This window comes from Bombina bombina, unplaced genomic scaffold (genome assembly GCF_027579735.1).
Source record: "Bombina bombina isolate aBomBom1 unplaced genomic scaffold, aBomBom1.pri scaffold_403, whole genome shotgun sequence".
Classification (NCBI taxonomy): Eukaryota; Metazoa; Chordata; class Amphibia; order Anura; family Bombinatoridae; genus Bombina; species Bombina bombina.
The window spans coordinates 73,349-99,315 of record NW_026511266.1 but is presented as its reverse complement, the minus strand read 5'-3'; the positions used below and the strand labels follow the sequence as shown (position 1 = coordinate 99,315).

The window sequence follows — 25,967 nt, the reverse complement described above, 5'->3', positions numbered from 1 at the left end:
AATTCCCCCTGTATTTGTCTGTAAAATTTTGTGTCTTATCGTATTGTTTCTCCACTGTACTGTTATCCTTGTACCCATGGGCAGCGCTGCCGAATCTGTCGGTGCTTTATAAATAAACAATAATAATAATAATTACCTGCTGGATTTCCTCAGTTTGGTTGTTATTGTCCATATCTGGGTGCTAACCCCAACAGTGTAACCCTGCAAGAGAGTATATTGTATTATATTACATATACTAACTGGTAGTAGGACATTTTGATCAATGTTTTACAAAATAAATAGAAAAGCATAAAAAATAGCACAGAAAAATAATTATTTAGTATAAAATGGTGGAAATATGGATTAACTTTACCAACACAGATGGTAACAACTAATAGTGTAAAGATTACTCCAAACTCACGAGCCACATCCATCCCTACAAGGTTTATTGTGTTGCCGTCAGCACCACTGAGCAGTAAAGAGACATCAGTAATTATGTAATTAACTGCGGGCAAGATTACAAGTCGCGCGGCAAATCAGTTTTGAAAACAGCGCGTTATGGCTTTTGCACAGTGATTACAAGTTGAAAAGTAACTTATTTTGTGTGCACGTTAAGCCGAGTAATGCAAACAGCCAAATAGCGTTCATGTATTCCCCATAGAAGTCAATAGAGAAGACAAATAGAAAAAAACACAAAAATCCTAATATGTTGCGCAAAGCCCTTGACGTATTCTCATCGAAAAATGTCAATGAAAATGCGATTATTTCATATTGCGAAAATGTTTTCGTAACGGTTCTATTTATTAATAAATAAACATTTCTCTACATATGTGATGATTTTTGGACTGATATATCTATTTATAGAGAGCTATGTATATGAATATATATGTCTATATATCTCGAGATCTATATGCGAAAATCTCTTTGAAAATCCCTCTGAGATATTGTTTAATGTGCATAAGATTGTAATGTAAAATATTTTCTTTATCTTCATAGTTAAACATATGTCTATACATATAAATCCATGTTTCTCTATGTTTGTTTATGTCTTTTAATGTAAAATCCCTGCATTGGCTTTTTTTTCTAACACCCACAATCTCAAATTTTTATTAGACAGTGTTAATATGAGTGTAACTGTACTTTGTAATTCATTTTGGAAGTGTTTCTTGAAACTTTTATGTAGCACAAAACTGTTAACTACAGCTATTCGAGCGCGGAAAGGATTGTTACGTAAAAGGGAAATGCGCGCTCGCAATAGCTGCACAATGGAAATTGATTGCGAAAAGACCATATCGTGGCGGAAAAATCATAATGCGCAACTTGCAATCTTGCCCCGTGTGTTTGTCTACCACATTTTGTAAATTTGAGTGGTACATAGTTACTAATTAAATATGCAATTAATTAAACGACTAACTAAAATATCTTAATGTAATTTCATTTTGAGGTGTTACCTTTAACAAAAGTGTGAATATAACGTAATGCGTCACATCCTGCCATTAGTGACTGGCCCACCTCACCAAATAAAACGTTTAAATGCCCCTGGTGTTAAGGATCTCATCCATGCTAAGCAAAGGCTCTCTTTAAAGTAATGCAGGGCCAGTGCTAAACCATATACAATCAGAGCAGGGGTGACCAAACACTATAAATGAGGGGGTCGATCCGATAAAAATCGTCGCCCGCAAAAGCCGGCGACGCCAATATTTGCACTGGTTTGGTATCCTATATACGGCGTAACTTAGAAGTTACGCGCGTATATTTCTGCCGTCGCCCGTAGTTTTTTGGGCCATAGGCAGGTATACCAAACCAGCGCAGTTTGGTATCCAATATGCAGCGTAAGGACTTACGTGGCAAAAAACATAATTTATGCTTACCTGATAAATTTATTTCTCTTGTAGTGTATCCAATCCATGGATCATCCATTACTTATGGGATATTAACTCCTCCCCAACAGGAAGTGCAAGAGGATTCACCCAGCAGAGCTGCTATATAGCTCCTCCCCTAACTGCCATTACCAGTCATTCGACCGAAAACATGCAGAGAAAGGAAAACCATAGGGTACAGTGGTGACTGTAGTTTAATGGAAAAATTACCTGCCTTAAAGTGACAGGGCGGGCCGTGGACTGGATACACTACAAGAGAAATAAATTTATCAGGTAAGCATAAATTATGTTTTCTCTTGTTAAGTGTATCCAGTCCACGGATCATCCATTACTTATGGGATACCAATACCAAAGCTAAAGTACACGGATGACGGGAGGGACAGGCAGGCTCTTTATACGGAAGGAACCACTGCCTGAAGAACCTTTCTCCCAAAAACAGCCTCCGAAGAAGCAAAAGTGTCAAATTTGTAAAATTTGGAAAAAGTATGAAGAGAAGACCAAGTTGCAGCCTTGCAAATCTGTTCAACAGAAGCCTCATTCTTAAAGGCCCAAGTGGAAGCCACAGCTCTAGTAGAATGTGCTGTAATTCTTTCAGGAGGCTGCTGTCCAGCAGTCTCATAGGCTAACCGTATTATGCTACGAAGCCAAAAGGAGAGAGAGGTAGCCGAAGCTTTTTGACCTCTCCTCTGACCAGAATAAACGACAAACAGGGAAGACGTTTGTCGAAAATCCTTAGTTGCCTGTAGATAAAATTTCAGGGCACGGACTACATCTAGATTGTGTAGCAGACGTTCCTTTTTCGAAGAAGGATTAGGACACAAAGATGTAACCACAATCTCTTGATTGGTATTCCTGTTAGTGACCACCTTAGGTAGGAACCCAGGTTTAGTACGCAGAACTACCTTGTCTGAATGAAAAATCAGATAAGGAGAATCACAATGTAAGGCAGATAACTCAGAGACTCTTCGAGCCGAGGAAATCGCCATTAAAAACAGAACTTTCCAAGATAACAACTTGATATCAATGGAATGAAGGAGTTCAAACGGAACCCCCTGTAAAACATTAAGAACTAAGTTCAAACTCCATGGTGGAGCAACAGTTTTAAACACAGGCTTGATCCTAGCTAAAGCCTGACAAAAAGCTTGAACGTCCGGAACTTCTGACAGACGTTTGTGTAAAAGAATGGACAGAGCTGAAATCTGTCCCTTTAAGGAACTAGCGGATAAACCCTTTTCTAAACCTTCTTGTAGAAAAGACAATATCCTCGGAATCCTAACCTTACTCCATGAGTAACTCTTGGATTCGCACCAATATAAGTATTTGCGCCATATCTTATGGTAAATCTTTCTGGTAACAGGGTTCCTAGCCTGTATTAAGGTATCAATAACTGACTCAGAAAAACCACGTTTTGATAAAATCAAGCGTTCAATTTCCAAGCAGTCAGCTTCAGAGAAATTAGATTTTGATGTTTGAAGGGACCCTGGATCAGAAGGTCCTGTTTCAGAGGTAGCGACCAAGGTGGACAGGATGACATGTCCACTAGATCTGCATACCAAGTCCTGTGTGGCCATGCAGGCGTTATTAGAATCACTGATGCTCTCTCCTGTTTGATTCTGGCAATCAATCGAGGAAGCATCGGGAAGGGTGGAAACACATAAGCCATCCCTAAGGTCCAAGGTGCTGTCAAAGCATCTATCAGAACCGCTCCCGGATCCCTGGATCTGGACCCGTAACGAGGAAGCTTGGCGTTCTGTCGAGACGCCATGAGATCTATCTCTGGTTTGCCCCAACGTCGAAGTATTTGGGCAAAGACCTCCGGATGAAGTTCCCACTCCCCCGGATGAAAAGTCTGACGACTTAAGAAATCCGCCTCCCAGTTCTCCACTCCCGGGATGTGGATTGCTGACAGGTGGCAAGAGTGAGACTCTGCCCAGCGAATTATCTTTGATACTTCCATCATTGCTAGGGAGCTTCTTGTCCCTCCCTGATGGTTGATGTAAGCTACAGTCGTGATGTTGTCCGACTGAAACCTGATGAACCCCCGAGTTGTTAACTGGGGCCAAGCCAGAAGGGCATTGAGAACTGCTCTCAATTCCAGAATGTTTATTGGTAGGAGACTCTCCTCCTGATTCCATTGTCCCTGAGCCTTCAGAGAATTCCAGACAGCGCCCCAACCTAGTAGGCTGGCGTCTGTTGTTACAATTGTCCAGTCCGGCCTGCTGAATGGCATCCCCCTGGACAGATGTGGCCGAGAAAGCCACCATAGAAGAGAATTTCTGGTCTCTTGATCCAGATTCAGAGTAGGGGACAAGTCTGAGTAATCCCCATTCCACTGACTTAGCATGCACAATTGCAGCGGTCTGAGATGTAGACGTGCAAAGGGTACTATGTCCATTGCTGCTACCATTAAGCCGATCACCTCCATGCATTGAGCTACTGACGGGTGTTGAATGGAATGAAGGACACGGCATGCATTTTGAAGCTTTGTTAACCTGTCTTCTGTCAGGTAAATCTTCATTTCTACAGAATCTATAAGAGTCCCCAAGAAGGGAACTCTTGTGAGTGGAAAGAGAGAACTCTTCTTTTCGTTCACCTTCCATCCATGCGACCTTAGAAATGCCAGTACTAACTCTGTATGAGACTTGGCAGTTTGAAAGCTTGAAGCTTGTATCAGAATGTCGTCTAGGTACGGAGCTACCGCAATTCCTCCCGGTCTTAGTACCGCCAGAAGAGCACACAGAACCTTTGTGAAGATTCTCGGAGCCGTAGCCAATCCGAATGGAAGAGCTACAAACTGGTAATGCCTGTCTAGAAAGGCAAACCTTAGATACCGGTAATGATCTTTGTGAATCGGTATGTGAAGGTAAGCATCCTTTAAATCCACTGTGGTCATGTACTGACCCTTTTGGATCATGGGTAAAATTGTCCGAATAGTTTCCATTTTGAACGATGGAACTCTTAGGAATTTGTTTAGGATCTTTAAATCCAAGATTGGCCTGAAAGTTCCCTCTTTTTTGGGAACCACAAACAGATTTGAGTAAATCCCTTGTCCTTGTTCCGACCGCGGAACCAGATGGATCACTCCCATTAATAAAAGATCTTGTACGCAGCGTAGAAACGCCTCTTTCTTTATTTGGTTTGTTGACAACCTTGACAGATGAAATCTCCCTCTTGGGGGAGAGAATTTGAAGTCTAGAAGGTATCCCTGAGATATGATCTCTAACGCCCAGGGATCCTAGACATCTCTTGTCCAAGCCTGGGCGAAGAGAGAAAGTCTGCCCCCCACTAGATCCGTTCCCGGATCGGGGGCCCTCGATTCATGCTGTCTTAGGGGCAGCAGCAGGTTTCCTGGCCTGCTTCCTCTTGTTCCAGGACTGGTTAGGTCTCCAGCCTTGTCTGTAGCGAGCATCAGCTCCTTCCTGTTTTGGTGCAGAGGAAGTTGATGCTGCTCCTGCTTTGAAATTACGAAAGGAACGAAAATTAGACTGTCTAGCCTTAGGTTTGGCTCTGTCTTGAGGCAGGGCATGGCCTTTACCTCCTGTAATGTCAGCGATAATTTCTTTCAACCCGGGCCCGAATAAGGTCTGCCCTTTGAAAGGTATATTAAGCAATTTAGATTTAGAAGTAACGTCAGCTGACCAGGATTTTAGCCACAGTGCTCTGCGTGCCTGAATGGCGAATCCGGAATTCTTAGCCGTAAGTTTAGTTAAATGTACTACGGCATCTGAAATAAATGAGTTAGCTAACTTAAGGGCTTTAAGCTTGTGTGTAATCTCATCTAATGGAGCTGATTCAAGTGTCTCTTCCAGAGACTCAAACCAAAATGCTGCTGCAGCCGTGACAGGCGCAATGCATGCAAGAGGTTGCAATATAAAACCTTGTTGAACAAACATTTTCTTAAGGTAACCCTCTAACTTTTTATCCATTGGATCTGAAAAGGCACAGCTATCCTCCACCGGGATAGTGGTACGCTTAGCTAAAGTAGAAACTGCTCCCTCCACCTTAGGGACCGTTTGCCATAAGTCCCGTGTGGTGGCGTCTATTGGAAACATCTTTCTAAATATCGGAGGGGGTGAGAACGGCACACCGGGTCTATCCCACTCCTTAGTAACAATTTCAGAAAGTCTCTTAGGTATAGGAAAAATGTCAGTACTCGACGGTACCGCAAAATATTTATCCAACCTACACATTTTCTCTGGTATTGCAACTGTGTTACAATCATTCAGAGCCGCTAACACCTCCCCTAGTAATACACGGAGGTTTTCCAGCTTAAATTTAAAATTTGAAATATCTGAATCCAGTTTGTTTGGATCAGAACCGTCACCCGCAGAATGAAGCTCTCCGTCCTCATGTTCTGCAAATTGTGAAGCAGTGTCTGACATGGCCCTAATATTATCAGCGCACTCTGTTCTCACCCCAGAGTGATCACGCTTACCTCTTAGTTCTGGTAATTTAGCCAAAACTTCAGTCATAACAGTAGCCATATCCTGTAATGTGATTTGTAATGGCCGCCCAGATGTACTCGGCGCTACAATATCACGCACCTCCCGAGCGGGAGATGCAGGTACTGACACGTGAGGCGAGTTAGTCGGCATAACTCTCCCCTCGTTGTTTGGTGAAATATGTTCAATTTGTACAGATTGACTTTTATTTAAAGTAGCATCAATACAGTCAGTACATAAATTTCTATTGGGCTCCACTTTGGCTTTAGCACATATAGCACAGATATCTTCCTCTGAATCAGACATGTTTAACACACTAGCAAATAAACTAGCAACTTGGAAATACTTTTCAAGTAATTTACTATAGTATGAAAACGTACTGTGCCTATAAGAAGCACAGAAAAAGTTATGACAGTTGAAAATTAATAAACTGAAAAGTTATAGCATCAAATCTTTGTAAAAAACACAATTTTAGCAAAGGATTGCTCCCATTAGCAAAGGATAACTAACCCTGATAGCAGAAAAAAAAAAAAATACAGAAATAAACGTTTTTTTTTATCACAGTCAACTACAATCTCACAGCTCTGCTGTGAGTGATTACCTCCCTCAAAACAAGTTTTGAAGACCCCTGAGTTCTGTAGAGATGAACCGGATCATGCAGGGAAGACAATAAACTTCTGACTGAATTTTTTGATGCGTAGCAAAAGCACCAAAAAAGGTCCCTCCCCCTCACACATAACAGTGAGAGAGATCAGTAAACTGTCATAAATTAAATAAAACGACTGCCAAGTGGAAAAAAATAGTGCCCAAAACATTTTTTCACCCAGTACCTCAGAAAATTAAACGATTTTACATGCCAGCAAAAAACGTTTAACATTAATAAATTGAGTGTTATTAAAAAGCCTGTTGCTAGTCCCTGCAAATTAGGCTAAAGTTTTATGCATACAGTATAATTCCAGTGAAGTGCCATTCCCCAGAATACTGAAGTGTAAAATATACATACATGACAGCCTGATACCAGTTGCTGCTACTGCATTTAAGGCTGAGTTTACATTATATCGGTATGGCAGAATTTTCTCATCAATTCCATTGTCAGAAAATAATAAGCTGCTACATATCTCTTTGCAGATTAATCTGCCCGCTGTCCCCTGATCTGAAGTTTACCTCTCCTCAGATGGCCGAGAAACAGCAATATGATCTTAACTACTCCGGCTAAAATCATAGAAAAACTCAAGTAGATTCTTCTTCAAATTCTACCAGAGAAGGAATAACACACTCCGGTGCTATTATAAAATAACAAACTTTTGATTGAAGGTATGAAACTAAGTATAATAACCACAGTCCTCTCACACATCCTATCTATTCGTTGGGTGCAAGAGAATGACTGGTAATGGCAGTTAGGGGAGGAGCTATATAGCAGCTCTGCTGGGTGAATCCTCTTGCACTTCCTGTTGGGGAATAGTTAATATCCCATAAGTAATGGATGATCCGTGGACTGGATACACTTAACAAGAGAAATGGAGAAATCTTACTCCATTTTCACCTCGCCACAAAAAGCAGCCGTAAGAAGCCTTACGCTGACTATTGGAGCCCCCTAAACTAGCTAGAAAATAAACCTAACACCTAACGCATGCGCAATGTCTATCTACCTGTCAACTGCGATCCCCCGCCGCAATCCCTAATAAAGTTATTAACCCCTAAACCGCCACTCCCGGACCCCGCCGCCATCTACATAAACTAACCCCATACTGTGAGCCCCTAAAACCGCCGCCATCTACCTTATCTATCGCCTAATGTGAACCCCTAAAACCGCCGCCATCTACCTTATCTATCCCCTAATGTGAACACCTTACACCGCTGCAATCTACCTTATCTATCCACTAATCTGACCCCTTACACCGCCGCCACCTATATAAAAATTATTAACCCCTAATCTAATCCCCCTACACCGCCGCCAGCTATATTAATATTATTAACCCCTAATCTAATCCCCCTAAAGTAATAAACTCTATTACCAGCCCTTAAAAGGGCATTTTGCAGGGCTTTGCCCCAAAGTAAACAGCTCTTTTGCCCTATAACCTGCCCTCCCTACACCGCCGCCACCTATATTAATAGTATTAACCCCTAATGTAAGCCCCTTACACCGCCGCCATCTCTATTAAAATTATTAACCCCTAATTTAATCTACCTACCCCGCTGCCAGCTATGTTATCTATATTAACCCTAAGTATATTATAGTTAATATAGTTATTACATTATATATATTAACTATATTAACCCTAATTATATTAGGGTTAATATAGTTACTATAGTATTTATATTAACTATATTAACTCTATCTAACCCTAACACCCCTAACTAAATTCTTAGTAAATTAATCTAATTCATATTATAAACTAAAATATTCCTATTTAAATCTAAATACTTACCTATAAAATAAACCCTAAGATAGCTACAATATAATTCATAATTACATTGTAGCTATGTTAGGGTTTATATTTATTTTACAGGTAAATTGTTAATTATTTTAACTAGGTATAATAGCTATTAAATAGTTATTAACTATTTAATATCTACCTAGTTAAAATAATTACCCAATTACCTGTAAAATAAATCCTAACCTAAGTTACAAATACACCTACACTATCAATAAATTAAATAAACTACAAATATCTATCTAAAAATACAATTAAATAAACTAAACTAAATTACAAAAACAAACAAACACTAAATTACAAAAAATAAAAAAAAGATTACAAGATTTTTAAGCTAATTACACCTATTCTAAGTCCCCTAATAAAATAATAAAGCCCCCCAAAATAAAAAAAATTCCCTGCCCTATTCTAAATTAAAAAAAGTTCAAAGCTCTTTACCTTACCAGCCCTTAAAAGGGCCTTTTGTGGGGTATGCCCCAAAGAATTCAGCTCTTTTGCATTTAAATAAATATACAATACCCTCCCCCAACATTACAACCCACCACCCACATACTCCTATTCTAAACCCACCCAAACCCCCCTTAAAAAAACCTAACACTACCCCCCTGAAGATCTCCCTACCTTGTCTTCACCACGCCGGGCCGAACTCCTCATCCGATCCGGGCGATGTCTTCCTCCAAGCGGCAAAGAAGAATTCTTCATCCCGGCGATGTCTTCCTCCAAGCGGCAAAGAAGAATTCTTCATCCTGGCGATGTCTTTCTCCAAGCGGCAGCAACGTCTTCTTCCTTCCGGGAGCATCTTCCATCAAGCGGCATCTTCAATCTTCTTTCTTCGCTCCGCCAACGCGGAGCATCCATCCCGGCCGACGACTGAACGACGAATGAGGTACCTTTAAATGACGTCATCCAAGATGGCGTCCGCCGAATTCCAATTGGCTGATAGGATTCTATCAGCCAATCGGAATTAAGGTAGAAAAATCTGATTGGCTGATTGAATCAGCCAATCAGATTCAAGTTCAATCCGATTGGCTGAATCGTATCAGCCAATCGGAATTCGACGGACGCCATCTTGGATGACGTCATTTAAAGGTACCTCATTCGTCGTTCAGTCGTCGGCCGGAAGAAAGAAGATTGAAGATGCCGCTTGATGGAAGATGCTGCTGGAAGGAAGAAGACGTTGCTGCCGCTTGGAGAAAGACATCGCCGGGATGAAGAATTCTTCTTTGCCGCTTGGAGGAAGACATTGCCGGGATGAAGAATTCTTCTTTGCCGCTTGGAGGAAGACATCGCCCGGATCGGATGAGGAGTTCGGCCCGGCGTGGTGAAGACAAGGTAGGGAGATCTTCAGGGGGGTAGTGTTAGGTTTTTTTAAGGGGGGTTTGGGTGGGTTTAGAATAGGGGTATGTGGGTGGTGGGTTGTAATGTTGGGGGGGGTATTGTATATTTATTTAAATGCAAAAGAGCTGAATTCTTTGGGGCATGCCCCACAAAAGGCCCTTTTAAGGGCTGGTAAGGTAAAGAGCTTTGAACTTTTTTTAATTTAGAATAGGGCAGGGAATTTTTTTTATTTTGGGGGGCTTTATTATTTTATTAGGGGGCTTAGAATAGGTGTAATTAGCTTAAAAATCTTGTAATCTTTTTTTTATTTTTTGTAATTTAGTGTTTTTTTTTTTTTTGTAATTTAGTTTAGTTTATTTAATTGTATTTTTAGATAGATATTTGTAGTTTATTTAATTTATTGATAGTGTAGGTGTATTTGTAACTTAGGTTAGGATTTATTTTACAGGTAATTGGGTAATTATTTTAACTAGGTAGATATTAAATAGTTAATAACTATTTAATAGCTATTATACCTAGTTAAAATAATTAACAATTTACCTGTAAAATAAATATAAACCCTAACATAGCTACAATGTAATTATGAATTATATTGTAGCTATCTTAGGGTTTATTTTATAGGTAAGTATTTAGATTTAAATAGGAATATTTTAGTTTATAATATGAATTAGATTCATTTACTAAGAATTTAGTTAGGGGTGTTAGGGTTAGATAGAGTTAATATTGTTAATATAAATACTATAGTAACTATATTAACCCTAATATAATTAGGGTTAATATAGTTAATATATATAATATAATAATTATATTAACTATATTAACCCTAATATAATTTGGGTTAATATAGTTAATATAGCTGGCGGCGGTGTAGGGGGATTAGATTAGGGGTTAATGTATTTAATATAGCTGGCGGCGGTGTAGGGGGATTAGATTAGGGGTTAATACATTTATTATAGCTGGCGGCGGTGTAGGGGGATTTAGATTAGATGCAAAAGAGCTGTTTACTTTGTGACAAAGCCCCGCCAAAAGTCCTTTTAAGGGCTGGTAAAAGAGCAGTTTTCTTTGGGGCATGCCCCGCAAAAAGCCCTTTTAAGGGCTGGAAAAAGAGCAGTTTACTTTGGGGTAATGCCACGCAAAAAGCCCTTTTCAGGGCTATTTGTAGGGTTAGACTTAGGTTTAGTGGTAGGGATAGTTTAGTATTTTAGGGGTTAAATAATTTAATATAGATGGCGGCGGGGTAGGGGGATTAAATTAGGGGTTAATAATTTTAAAATAGATGGCGGCGGTGTTAGGGGCTCACTTTAGGGGGTTATAGATTTAATATAGCTGGCGGCGGGGTACGGGAGCGGCGGTTTAGGGGTTAATAGCTTTATTAGGTTGCGGCGGGCTACGGGAGCGGCGGTTTAGGGGTTAATAACTTTATTAGGTTGCGGCGGGCTACGGGAGCGGCGGTTTAGGGGTTAATAACTTTTTTTGTTGTTAGGCTAGTGAGGGGGGATAGCGGATAGAGGGTTAGACGTGTCGGGCTATGTTTAGGAGGCGTGTTAGACAGTACGGGTGATTTAGACTTTAGTCAGGTTTTGTAGGCGCCGGCAGTTTCTAACGTGGCGCAAGTCACTGGCGACTCCAAAAATCTGTACTTACGCAGATTTCTGGACATCACTACTTTGTCAGACTTGCGCCACTTTAGCAACTGACGGCGCCGCATATTGGATAGCTTGAGTTGCGAGCTGAAACTGCGGGCGACGTGGGTTCGCTCGCTTGCGCCGCAAACTACGCCATTTATCGGATCGCGCCCGAGCAATCATTAGAAGTCAACCATGGACAAATTAACAATAGTAAAATTAACAAAACAAAATAGTAAATTAATTAGTGAGAAACAACATACAATTTTAAACAACTTCTATTATCTAATTTATTTTGTTATGTTTGTATCCTCTGTTGAAAAGCATACCTAGGTAAGCTCAAGAGCAGCGATACACTACTGGGAGCTAGCTGTTGACTGGCTGCTGCACATATATGCCTCTTGTCACTGGCTCACCTGATTAGTTCAGCTAGCTCCCAGTAGTGCATTGCTGCTCTTTTAACAAAGGATAGCAAGAGAATGAAGCAAATGTCATCATAGAAGTAAAATGGAAAGTTGTTTAAAACTAACTGCTCTGAATCATGAAAGAACAAACTATGCTTAAAGGACCAGTAAACAGTAGATTTGCATAATCAACAAATGCAAGATAACAAGACAATACAATAGCATTTACTCTGAATTTCAAAATAGAAGTAGATTTTTTCTAGTTATGTATATTTCCACTCCCCCTGTACCATGTGATAGCAATCAGCCAATCACAAATGCATATATGTATAGTCTGTGAATTCTTGCACATGCTCAGTAGGAGCTGGTGACTCAAAGTGTAAATATAAAAGAATGTGCACTTTTTTTTTTTTAATGGAAGTAAATTGGAAAGTTGTTTAAAATTACATGCTGTATCTGAATCATGAAAATGTAATTTGACCTGAGTGTCCCTTTAAGCTCTTATGGTGTCTTATCAGTTTCACAAGCATGTAGAGAGCATTGTTCTATGATATACAGTACACATTCAAATAAAATAACATTCAAATCAAGCGAACCACAGATAATCCATCAGTAGAAGGCAATCAATGCTATGATGAATGAAAAACATGCTTAAAAATGGCATACATGGGGGGTAAACTGTATCTAATACAATGGCCTAGATTAAAGGGACATTATACACTCACTTTTTCTTTGCATAAATGTTTTGTAGATGATCTATTTATAAAGCCCATAAAGTTTGTTTTTTAAAAAAATTAATAATTTTGCTTATTTTTAAAGAACATTGCTCTGATTTTCAGACTCCTAACCAAGCCCCAAAGTTTTATTTGAATACCGTCAGCTACCTTCTCCAGCTTGCTGCTGTTTGAGTAAAGGGTCTTTTCATATGCAAAAGAAGGGGGAGGGGGGGAGTGTCTTATTTCCCACTTGCAGTGGGCTTTCCAACTGCCTTTTCAACAGAGCTAAACTGAAAGTAAGTTTTTAAACAGTTTTATACTGGATTTTTATATCAGTATCTGTGCATCTTATTCTTTATAGTAGTGTCTATTACATGCAGTTATATGAAAATGAGTGTATACTGTCCCTTTAACCAAGAATTCAAAGGACTCTTTTGCTCGAAGGAAAGGCGACACCTGAACCTATATATTGTCCAGGAAGGTACCCTCGCAGTATCCCAAGACTTAAAGTCTTTTTAGGTTGGTGAAACTCAGAAACCTGAGAAAAACCTGAATCATGGGAACAAGAAATACAGATCCTTCAGGTCTATGTTTGCTAGGAACAGACCCTCTTGAACCAAAGTAGAATGGATACTACTTTGAAGGTCAGAACCTGAAAAATTTGAGGTAAATACCTAGATCCCATTCCGAAACTGGCACTAGAACCATCACTCCCAGAGAGGAAGGCCCTGAACCCAGTTCAAGGAATACCTCTCAACATACCTGGATTGCAGATACCCTAAAAGGAAAAATCAGCCCCTGGGAGGAAATCTTAGAATTGTGTGTGCAAGAGTGGTAGTGTGTCTGGGGTGTGTGTGCAAGGGTGGGAGGGTGTCTGTGGTGTGTGTGCAAGGGTGGTATAGTATCTGGGGGGGTTGTGTAAGAGTGTGCAAGAGTGTCAGGGGTGTGTGTGTGCATGGGTGGGAGGGTGCCAGGGTGTGTGTGCAAAGGAGTGAGAGTGCCTGGTGTGTGTGTGCAAGAGTGGCGGGTGTCTGGGGTGTGTGTGCATAAGTGGGTAGTTGTATGGGGTATGTGTGAGTGTGTAAAAGGGAGTGAGAGTGCCTAGGATATGTGTGTAAGAGTGGATGGTGTCTGGGGTGTGCGTGCATAAGTGGGAGGGTGTATGGGCTGTGTGTGTGCAATGGAGTGAGAGTGCCTGGAATGTGTGTGCAATAGTGGGTGGGTGCCTAGGGTGTGTGCGCAAGTGTGGGACGGTCTCTGGGGTGTGTATGGAAGGGTAGGAGGGTGTCTGGGGAGTGCACATTAGGGATGGAGAGAACATCCACAATTGAGTGTGTGTGCAAGGGTGGGAGGGTGCCTGGGGTGTGTGCGCAAGGAAGGGAGTGTCTCTGAGTTGTGTATGGAAGGGTAGGAGGGTGTCTGTGGAGTGTGCATTATGGATGGAAATAGCATCTGCGACTGTGTGTGCAAGGGTGGGAAAGAGTCCAATAGCATGTGCATAAGGGTGAGAGAGTGTCTATGTGTGTGTCCATAACAGTCGTAGAATGCTAGATGTATGGCAATGTGTTTATGAGCACTGGTATCCTGTTTCAGCACCAAGTGCTGCAGGGGGCACCTGCAAGCACCAGTTTTCCAGCTTCAATACCCCAGTTCTGCAGGAAGTATCTGTCAAGTACCAGTATCCAGCTACTCACCCAAGTCCTGCAGAGGGTGTCTGCCCAGTTTCTATATCCTGTTCCAGTCTTGGCCTCAAGTGGGCACTCCAATCTCGGCCTCAAGTGGGCACTCCTGTCTCGGCCTCAAGAGGGCACTTCTGTCGACCTCAATTGGGCACTCAAATCTCAGCTTCAAAAGGGCATTCCAGTCTTCTGCCTCACATGGGCATTTCAGTCTTCGGCCTCAAGTGGGCACTCCTGTCCTCAGCTCCCTAAAGTGGGCACTCCAGTTGCTAACCCCTAAAGTGGGCACTACAGTTCCTGGACCTAGAGGGGGCACTTCTTCTGATTCCAGTTCCTTTGTGGACGTTACTGTTGTCCAATATTGCTTCCAGTATCCGAGTCTCCAGTTCCTGTACAATAAAACTTGCCTTGTCTGCCTGTTCACTCAATCCTGCCTAAAAGGGGCAGAAGATGGTCTTAAGTCTGACACCATCTCACATGAGCTCCAAACCCCTGAACCAGCTCTCATGAACATGACAATATTATAGGAACATATTACGTTGAGGCTATACCAAAGACCTTTAATATTGTGGCTTAAAAATTTTAACAAGTCAATCCCTTAGAGGACAGAAAGGCATTACAGCAGTATCCTCTTGAAAACTGATTCACAGTCTTTCATATTGCATATCTTGGCTTTTTTCAGGGTACCACATTTTTAAACCTATTTTTTTACACTTATACACCAGTATAATAAGATCACTGCACCAGTTATATCAAAGTGTATCACATTATGCTAAATGTTATTACAGGGCCAGTTTTTTACAGTAAATAATACACAGAGAACAGAACATGTCAACATACAGAACAAATGCACACAATGGGGCATATTTATCAAGCTCCGTATGGAGCTTGAGGCCCCTTGTTTCTGGCGAGCCTTCAGCCTTCTAAAGACCGCTGCTCCATAACTTGCCCACCTGCTCTGAGGCGGCGGACAGAAATCAACCCAATTGAATACGATTGGGTTGATTGACACCCCCTGCTAGTGGCCGATTGCACCAGCAGTTCACAAGAACTGCTGGTGCAATGATAAATGCTGACAGCGATGTGCATCGGACATGATACACAAATTCGTATCATGTCCGTTCACACATTGATAAATATACCCCAATAAGTGACCAATAATAGAGCACTTGTTGCTGAGGAAAGTAGCCAATAGGAACTTCTATAGTGACCATAAACTGACCACGCAGCTCCTAAACCTCCTCATTCTTCTTGCTGCTCTATGCAGATAAGTTGGAAAAATGTTATTCACTATGTTTTACAAATTTGATCTAATTTATACTCATTTTTTCTGGTCTTATATTTTCATTTTTTTCTTCTCTATCCACTTTATCAATTTCCATATATATTTTTCTTACATACTGTATCTATTTTTCTATACCTTCATTCAATTAAATCTTTTTCCTCCACCTTTCCTTACTGCTTCTCTCTCCTTCCAGACTTCAACTTTTTTACCAACGTTTTTCTAAAAGTTTATTTGCACTTTCTTATTTTTCTTTCCTACCAGTGGTTAGAGAAAAGGAAGCATATCTCTGCTTCTCTATCGCCCTCCTCCTCTTGCCTGCCAAATAAATGTAACAAACAACCTGTTTGCTTCCAGTCCTCAAGTACTTCTAAATCGAACACAGAGGACAAAAAAATGTTCTTTCCCATGAGGTTTCCGATTCTTCTACCTCTGATGAGTTTATCAAGTGCAAACATAGCAAGAAATCACCATCTCCTTCCTCCAAATATGCTTTACGACTCTGCTGCCAACCCTAAATTCTGTACCAAAAAATAACCTGGTTTCCTTCTCAGGTTAAAGCAGAGTACATAGATTATTATTAATATAACAGCTTCCCCAAAAAGATTGAGCTAATTTAAGAGCAGAATGTTCCCAACCTCCACTCCCAAACAACTCCACTGTCACTCCAGAAATAGATCACATTATTAAATTTGTAAGTTCCCCTTGTACAAAACTGAGGAGAGGCTCAAACAGATATCTCAAATGATGTCAGGATAAACATTTGGACACCTCAGGTCCCATAACAAAAATATTTGAACTAGCCAAAAAAGCCATTAAAAACAAAACCCTACTAGACACTATCTAATTAAGGAATGGACTAAACGTTCTATTTGTTTCCTCTGCAACACTAACACTGCTTTGGACACAGAAAAAAGACACTAAATTCTCAGGAATTTAGTTGCTGATTATGCTTCTACCGAGTTGGGATCACATGCCAACTGCCTTTTATTTGGGGAAAATGACATTCAAAGACTACATAAATATGTTAACACTTGTTTCCTTCTCAAAAACTAAATCTTCAGTACAAAAATCCTTTTATCCTTCATTCTGCTGTTTTGGGAGGGCCGGGAAAGGAAGGTGATGTTTCTCCGGCTACTCAAACTACTCAAATTGTTCCCAATCTCAACACTACCAAGCCCAACCATATTAGTAACAGCTTTCAACCTCAGTTTTCTTCCCATAAAGGGGAGAACCCTGGACTCCGAAAGGTTCCAGAAGCAGAGGTCGTGGGAAAACCTCTGCATGTAAATCCAATTTCCCCCCTATCTTTTCCCATATAATAGGAGGTAGACTTCAATTCTTTTATCACTAGACTCAGATTACAGCAGATCCTTGGATCCTTCAACCTGTCACAGGGGTCTTGATAGATTTCACCTCTCACCCTCAGAATTGTCTTCCTCATCCAATAAACTTCTCCCACTTAGAAAGACATCATATAGACTTAGAGATTTCTATCCTTCTCTCCAAACAAGCCATTGAGCCTATTGTTACTTCTGAAAACATGTTTCTCAGAAATATTTTTCTAGTGAAAAAGAAAAATGGATTCTTTCAACTTGTCCTAAATCTAAGAAACTTAAACAACTTTGTTAATTATCGTCATTGCCTTCAAGACCAAGACCTTCCCAAAGACAAAATAAAGAACATCAAGAAGGAAATCTCCATCATCCTCAAAGACCTTCTTTTACCATCAGACTTCTGGCTCGGATATTTGGGTTAATTTCATCCTCTATCCAAGCCATTTTCCCTGCTTCTATCCATTACAGAGCCATTCAAAGATTACAAATTTCTCACCTTCAAAAAGGTTCTTCTTTTTCTCACCCTATTTCTCTCTCCTCAGAAGCCAAAATGGAACTCTTTTGGTGTCTCTCTCATATAGCGGCCTGGAACAGGAGAGTTTTCTTGGCTCCTTTCCAGATCTTATTACAAAGTCAGACACCAGCAACCTCGGTTGGGTGCAGGTTGTGGTTCCATCATAACCAGAGGCAAATGGTCAGCATTAGAGATACATCTTTACATAAATTGCAAGGAATTTTTTGCATGTTCCCTAGCAGTGAAAAGTTTTGTAAAACCCAATACTCCCATGTCCATTCTTTTACTTATGGACAATGTTTCAGCAGTCAGATACCTTAACTGTCTAAAAACTGGCACAAAATCCAAACTATTATCCAACATTACAAAGTATTTAATTCACGATTTTCCGGACAACAATATACCTATTTCTGCAGAATAAATTCCAGGACTTTCCAATATCCTAGCAGAATGGGGGTCTTGTTTTCTTCTAGATTCCAGCGGTAGGAAAATCAAAAGATCCTTTTTCTTAAACTCTACTCTTTCAAAGATCCTTTTTCTGTGCATTGTTTCACATCCAGATACAACCATCAAACAAAACATTTTTACAATTGGAGCTTTGATGCAGAAGCTTTAGCAACCAATGAGTTTCTTCAGAAATGGCCGTCTCAGGGTGCTTCCACTTCCCTCCCTTTTTTTATAATTCCACTAATAATTTTTTATGTCTGCAGGAATCAAATCTCTCTCCTCCTCATAACCACAATTTGGCCAATCCAGTCCTGGTACCCTTCTCTGCTAGAAATGTAATTTCTCCTTTTAATTCTCCTTCCTACTCACCCAGACATCCTGACAGACACACCTTCCATCCCCTAAAAGACCAATGTGCTCTTTCCCTCACTGCCTGGATGATATTCGGGGTCTTGGTCGTCCTCTGGCCTTTTGCAGTCAGCTTCTTCACTCATTCAAGAAGCTTGGCCCACAGGCACAAAGAAATGTTACTCTTATGCCTGGAACCGTTGGTCCAGGTGGTCAATCAACGGAACTTGGATCCCTTTTCAGCCCATTTAAATTAAATTATCAACTATCAGTCTACCTTTTTTATTCTGGCTTTACTTACAGGTCTATTAATATGGCATGCTAAGCCATTTTGGCAGATCATGAGTTGCTGAATAATTCTTCTGTAGGAAGTCACCCCTATATTTGCAGGTTATTGAAAGGTATTAGAATTAAAAATCCCCCTAAAGTAAAATATACCTAATTTTAGGATGTAGACATTGTACTCTTATTTTTAAACAACTGGCCTCCTAATTGCTCTATTTTCCTTAAAGGGACAGTCTATTCCAAAATGTTTATTGTTTAAAAAGATAGATAATGCCTTTACTGCCCATTCCCCAGCTTTGCACAACCAACATTGTTATATTAATGTCTGCCTGTTTGTAAGCCACTACAGACTGTCTCTTATCTCAGTGCATTTTTATAGTTTTTTTTTTTACTGCAAGACACTTCTAGTTCATATGTGCCATAAAGATACATTTGTGCTCACTCCCATGGAGTTAATCGTGAGTCAGCACTAATTGGCTAAAATGCTGTAAATAGCACTGAGAGGGGCAGTGTGCAGAGGCTTAGATACAAGGTAATCACAGAGGTAAAAAGTGTATTACTTTAACAGTGTTGGTTATGCAAAACTGGGAAATGGGTAATAAAGGGATTATCCATCTTTTTAAACAATAAAATTTTTGGAGTAGACTCCTTTAAACAACTGTCTAATAAATTCGCCATGCTTCTCTGTCTCCTTTCTTTCCAATGTGTTTCTGATGTTAAAGCTATAGACTTTGACTCCAAAATGATTACCCCATTCTGGGATACTTTTTCTTTATCTCTATCCTTATTTTCTTCTTCAACCAAAACTTTGTGTCGTACAATGTCTCAAAGAGTACGAAACTAGAACTCATCTTTTCAGAAATTCCCTCTCCACAACTTTAATTTTCTATGTTCCACCTTGCAAACCTGTCTCTTCCTCCACTATTGCTAGATGTGTAAAAATGGATCTTGTTTGAGACTGGAATCCCTAATAATTTTTCAGCTCACTGTTTGAAGAGCTTCTTCTTCTAAAGCTTTTTTGAACTCCGCTCCCCTTCAAGATATTTTGAAAGCTGCGGATTGGTCCAGTGATTCTACTTTCCACACTTTTTATTTTAAAGGGACAGTCAACACCAGAATTTTTCTTGTTTAAAAAGAAAGATAATCCCTTTATTACTCATTCCCCAGTTTTGCATAACCAACACTGTGATAGAAATACACTTTTTACCTCTGTGATTACCTTGTATCTAAGCCTCTGCAAACTGCCCCCTTATTTCAGTTATTTTGACAGACATCCATTTTAGCCAATCAGTGCTCACTCCTGGGTAACTTTACGTGCATGAGCTCAATGTTATCTATATGAAACTCATGAACTAATGCCCTCTAGTGGTCAAAATGCATTCAGATCAGAGGTAGTCTTCAAGGTCTAAGAAATTAGCATATGAACCTCCTAGTTTTAGCTTTCAACTAAGAATACCAAGAGAACAAAGCAAAATTGGTGATAAAAGTAAATTGGAAAGTTGTTTAAAAGTTGGACTTGACTGTCCCTTTAAACCAATTTCCCGAGTAGCTTCTTTCCTTTTACTGTGATTCATTTGGCTTTAAACTAGAAAAATACATGTCTCTGGTCCTGTAATGAAATTCAAATTATCATACCTTAGCGCATGTATAATCTAGATTTTATTAAGGTCACAGAGACGGTTATCTTCCCACATCTACCCTCCCTCTATATTTATGCCATTAACATTATTTTTATTTTTCAGCATCCAACCAGAAGACGTTCTTCAGAGCCATCACTCTACGTTGATCTTCGTTCACCAATCCATGTTTGTAAGATTCTTGAATCTCTGCATTGATAGCTTGCTCAAGTATGCTTACATACCTCCCTTACTCACCGAAGGACCATATAGAGTGCTACTTAACAGAACAGGGTACCAAGGCAAGCAGCTGATAATTAATTGTATTTAAAGAGAGATTAAACACTTCATAAGCATAGTGCTGAGGTTATTCCCTGTCTCCCTATTGTCATGGGTGCTGAAATCTAGTTTTCACTGTATTCCAATGAAGCCTTAGTTCCAAAATGGTGACAACCATAATTAGAGAGAGGTGCATGAAATTTATTTTGTGTTTAATTTGCCTTTAAGATGCAGCAGGAAGACCCTTTAAGATAGGCTGGTCTTTCTCTTTCATCCCCACTGAGATGTGTTTCATCCCCACTGAGATTTCTGCTGCTGTCTCTTTTTTGCATAGCTTTTCTACAGCCAAAGTTGAAGAACGAAAATTTTCAGTATAGGTGGCAGTTTTTACCCACCAAAGCAGAAATTCTAATGACAAAATAAAGGCAAATAGGTCATTGGGAATACATTAAATGAGATAATTTTACAGTACCCTTAACGGAGCATGAGCATGTGCATGTTCAATTCTTCTGATTTATAAATAGTACCTATGTTGGCAGCCTTTATCTCTAGGTTACAAAAAAAAACTAAATTTATGCTTACCTGATAAATTTATTTCTTCAAGATATGGTGAGTCCACGGGTTCATCTTAATTACTGTTGGGAATAACACTCCTCGCCAGCAGGAGGAGGCAAAGAGCACCACAGTAAAACTGTCAAGTATCACTTCCCTACCCATAAACCCCAGTCATTCGACCGCAAGTAAATTGAGAAAGGAAAGCAACACAAGGTGCGGAGGTTTAGTCAAAAACTCTTGAAAAAAGACAAAAAAGGGGTGGGTCTGTGAACTCACCATATCTTGAAGAAATAAATTTATCAGGTAAGCATAAATTTTGTTTTCTTCCAAAGATATGGTGAGTCCACGGGTTCATCTTAATTACTGTTGGGAACCGATACCCAAGCTAGAGGACACAGATGAATAGGGAGGGATAAGAACAAGCATGTCTAAACGGAAGGCACCACCGCTTGAAAAACCTTTCTCCCAAAAGTTGCCTCAGCCGAGGCAAAAGTATCAAATCTGTAAAATTTGGAAAAAGTATGTAAAGAAGACCAAGTTGCAGCCTTGCAAATTTGCTCCATAGAAGCTTCATTTTTGAAAGCCCAAGTAGAGACTACAGCCCTGGTGGAATGAGCCGTAATCCTCTCTGGAGGTTGCTTCCCAGCAGACTCATACGCCCAGGGCTGGCGCTCCCACTAGGCAAGCTAAGCAGCCACCTAGGGCGCACTGCCACCTAGGGCGCAGGCTGCAGCCGACCCCGACACTGTGTACAGAATTTTTTTTATATTTAAGCTTTGCTTAGTTAGCGCGATCGTGTGTGCCACTCCTGAGTCTCCTCCTCCTTGAATTTATCATTATCTTGTATTGCGCGGTCAGGCAGTGACGTCAGCACCCTCAACGTCACCATCACGCTTTGCCGCTCACTGGAGCAGTGCAGAAGTCTTCTCACATGCGGCGGCAGGAGGACAGAGTGTCTCTCAGTCACACACCCCCTAAACTCAGAAGTAGAGCCTAGAGCCGATCAGTGTGGACCAGCAGACAGAGGTGAGACTCAGTCCATAACTGAACCGGCAGGCTCCGAGTCCTGCAATAAAATGTGCTGCTCAGCTGTTTTGTTAAGGTGCCCGTTATTAACCATTATTTAAAAAAAAAAAGCAGCTGTGACTCTTTCTTTCTCGCTAATATCAGGGGTAATTAAAAAATGAAGAAGCTGAAGGGACTTTCTATTTATATTAATGGCATCATGGCTGCATTATATGAGCTGAGAAATTAATTTTTATTTATATTATTAAAAGTTGTTTATAGTACCCAGGGGCAAGTTTTTACTTTCTTTTACTTTCACAAAATGCACATATTAATTTATTTGAAGTATAAATGTATGCAGGCTGCATACATTTATACTTTAAATAAATTAAGTCAATTAATATGTGTATTTTGTGCAAGTAAAATAAAGTAACAAATACAACAGTTTGCACTGGGGTACTCTAAACTTAAAGGGATACTTAACCCACATTTTTTTTCTTTTGTGATTCAGATAGAGCAAGCAATTTTAAGCAACTTTCTAATTTACTCCTATTATAATTTTTTCTTTGTTCTCCTGCTATCTTTATTTGAAAAAGCAAGAATGTAAGCTTAAGAGCCGTCCAATTTTTGGTTCAGAACCTGGGTAGCACTTGCTGATTGGTGGCTAAATGTAGCAAACCTATCAGCAAGCTCTACCCAGGTGCTGAGCCAAAAATGGGCTGGTTCCTAACCTTACATTCTTGCATTTTCAAATAAAGATAGCAAGAGAATGAAGAAAAATTGACAATAGGAGTAAATTAGAAAGCTGCTTAAAATGGCATGCACTAGCTGAATCATGAAAGAAAAAAATTGGGTTTTGTACCCCAACTTTTAATAATATAAATAAATATATACATAAAGTAAAAGTAATACAGTTAATTTATATTTGGCCAATTTATAGTTTGCCTTTAATAGTAGTGCTTTTGGCATCTTATGGCACTTATTCTTGAAAGTTAAAAGAAATGTACCATTTTTTTTTAATTTTGTTGCTTTAATTTTTTTTTTTTTTGGTGGGGGTGGGGGGGGCGCAATTAGCTGGTCTTGCCTAGGGTGCAAAATAGTCTAGCACCGGCCCTGCATACGCCAGGCGAATCACACTTGCAACCAAAAAGCAAGAGTAGAAGCAGTAGCTTTTTGACCTCTAAGTTTCCCAGAAAAACAAAGAAAGAGAGCAGAAGACTTGCAAAAGTCGCATCCAAATAGAACTTAAGAGCATGAAACATGTCCAGATTGTGCAACAAACGTTCTTTATCCGAAGAGGGTCTCGGACACAGAGATCCACAATCTCCTGATTAATATTCTTTGTAGACACAACATTGGGAAGAAACCCCAACTTAGTGCAAAGAACCGCCTTATCCGCATGAAAAATAAGATAAGGGGAATCAAACTGCAAGGCGGAAAGCTCAGATACTTTATTTCTGCGCAGAAGAAATAGCCAAAAGAAATAAAACCTTCCAGGATAACAACTTAATGTCCACAGAATGCATTGGTTGAAACGGATGCCGCTGCAAAACATTAAGAACAAGATTAAGACTCCAAGGAGGAGCAACAGGTTTAAAAACAGGCATGATTCTGACCAAGGCCTGACAAAAAGATTGAACACCTGGCACATCTGCCAAACGTTTATGTAACAAAACAGATAAGGCCGAGATTTGACCCTTCAAAGTGCTAACAGATAACCCTTTCTCCAGACCCTCCTGGAGGAAAGACATAATTCTTGGAATCCTAACCCTACTCCAAGAGTAGCTCTTGGCTTCACACCAATAAAGATATTTCCTCCATATCTTATGGTAAATCTTCTGAGTAACAGGCTTACGAGCCTGAATCATAGTCTCAATGACTGAGTCGGAGAAACCGTGCTTAGACAGAATCAAGCATTCAATCTCCAAGCAATCAGCTTCAGAGAAACGAGATTTGGATGAAAAAATGGCCCCTGAAGTAGAAGGTCCTTCCTCAGGAGTAACCTCCACGGGGGTAGATACGACATCTCCACTAAGTCCACATACCAGATCCTTCGAGGCTAAGCCGGGGTAATTAGGATCACTAATGCTCTTTCCTGTTTTATACGAGCAATCACCCCTGGAAGTAGAGCAAATAGAGGAAGCAGATAGGCCTTTCTGAAGTTCCAAGGAACTGCTAACACATCTATTAGAAAGGCCTGAGGGTCCCTCGACCTGGAACCGTACTTCTAAAGTTTGGCATTTTGACGAGACGCCATCAGATCCACCTCCGGAATCCCCCATTTGGAGGTTAGCCTGGAGAACACTTCCGGATGAAGTTCCCACGCCCCGGGATGGAAAGTCTGTCTGCTTAGGAAATCCGTTTCCCAATTGTCCATGCCCGGAATGTGAATGGCAGAAAGACAACAGCAGTGATCTTCTGCCCACTGAATGGTGGTTGATGTAAGCCACTGAGGTTATTTTGTCTGATTGGAGTCTGATGAACTGGGCCAAAGCCAATTGAGGCCAAGCCATCAGCGCGTTGTAAATTGCCCACAATTCCAGGATGTTGATCGGCAGTTCGGACTCCTCCCAAGACCATAGAACCTGTGCCCTTAAGGATCCCCTTAAAGGCATCTGTGGTCACGATCACCCATGAAGGTCTCTGAAAGCAAGTGCCCTTAGACAGGTGCTCCAGAGAGAGCCACCACAGAAGGGAATCACTCTTATTCTGATCTAGAACTATCTTTGGGGATAGATCCACATAATCGCCATTCCATTGACTGGGCATGCACAACTGCAGGTCTCTCAGATGAAATCGAGCAAATGGGACAATGTCCATGGAAGCCACCATCAGACCGATTACTTCCATACATTGCGCAACTGAAGGACATACCGTCATTTGCAGAGATCGGCAAGAGGATAGAATCTTTGCTATTCTGACTTTCGTCAGAAAAATCTTCATCAGCACAAAGTCTATGATAGTCCCTCGAAAACTACCCTTGTCGCCAGAACCAGGGAACTCTTTTCCAAGTTTACTTTCCACCCATGAGATCGGAAAAAGGACAGTAACAGTGAGATGCTGCTTGAGGAAAATATGGCACCTGGACCAGAATGTCGTCCAGATAGGGAGCTATTGCAATCCCCCTGGACCGAACCACCACCAAGAGAGCTCCTAGTACCTTTGAGAATATCCTGGGGGCCGTGGCAAGGCCAAAAGGTAGGTCCACGAACTGGAAGTGTTGGTCTAGAAAGGAAAACCTCAGGAATTTGTGACGAGCCTTGTGAATGGGAACATGCAAGTATGCATCCTTTAGATCTATGGTCGTCATGAACTGACCCTCTTGAATCAATGGAAGAATCGTACGAATGGTTTCCATCTTGAAGGATGGAACCCTGAGGAATTTGTTTAGACATTTCAAGTCTAGAATGGGCCAGAAAGACCCCTCTTTTTTGGGAACCACAAACAGGTTTGAGTAAATCCCCAGACCCTGTTCCTGCTTTGGAACAGGGACAATCACTCCCAGAGACAAGAGATCTAGAACGCATTTTAAGAATGCCTCTCTTTTTATCCGGTCTGCAGATAATCTGGAAAGGTAAAGCCTGCCCCTGGGAGAGCAATTTTTGAACTCCAACCTATAGCCCTGTGAAACAATTTCCACAGCCCAAGGGTCTGGAACGTCTCTTATCCAGACCTGAGAAAACTGAGACAGTCTGCCCCCTACTTGATCCAAGCCTGGATCGGGGGCCACCCCTTCATGCAGACTTAGAGTCGGTCGCAGGCTTTTTAGACTGCTTTCCCTTGCTCCAAGACTGATTTGGT

At 40.7% G+C, this 25,967-nt stretch overlaps 1 protein-coding gene across 1 annotated transcript in view; it reads right to left on the bottom strand.

Annotated features, from left to right (window-relative positions):
• The window catches only part of LOC128643682 (perilipin-1-like), a 369,024-nt gene that overhangs the window by 328,281 nt on the left and 14,776 nt on the right, over positions 1–25,967 (bottom strand). Inside the window, exon 2 of the mRNA XM_053696517.1 lies at positions 137–201. Coding sequence (XP_053552492.1) covers positions 137–172 — 36 coding nt within the window. The 5' untranslated portion in view covers positions 173–201. The remainder of the gene's footprint in view (positions 1–136; positions 202–25,967) is intronic.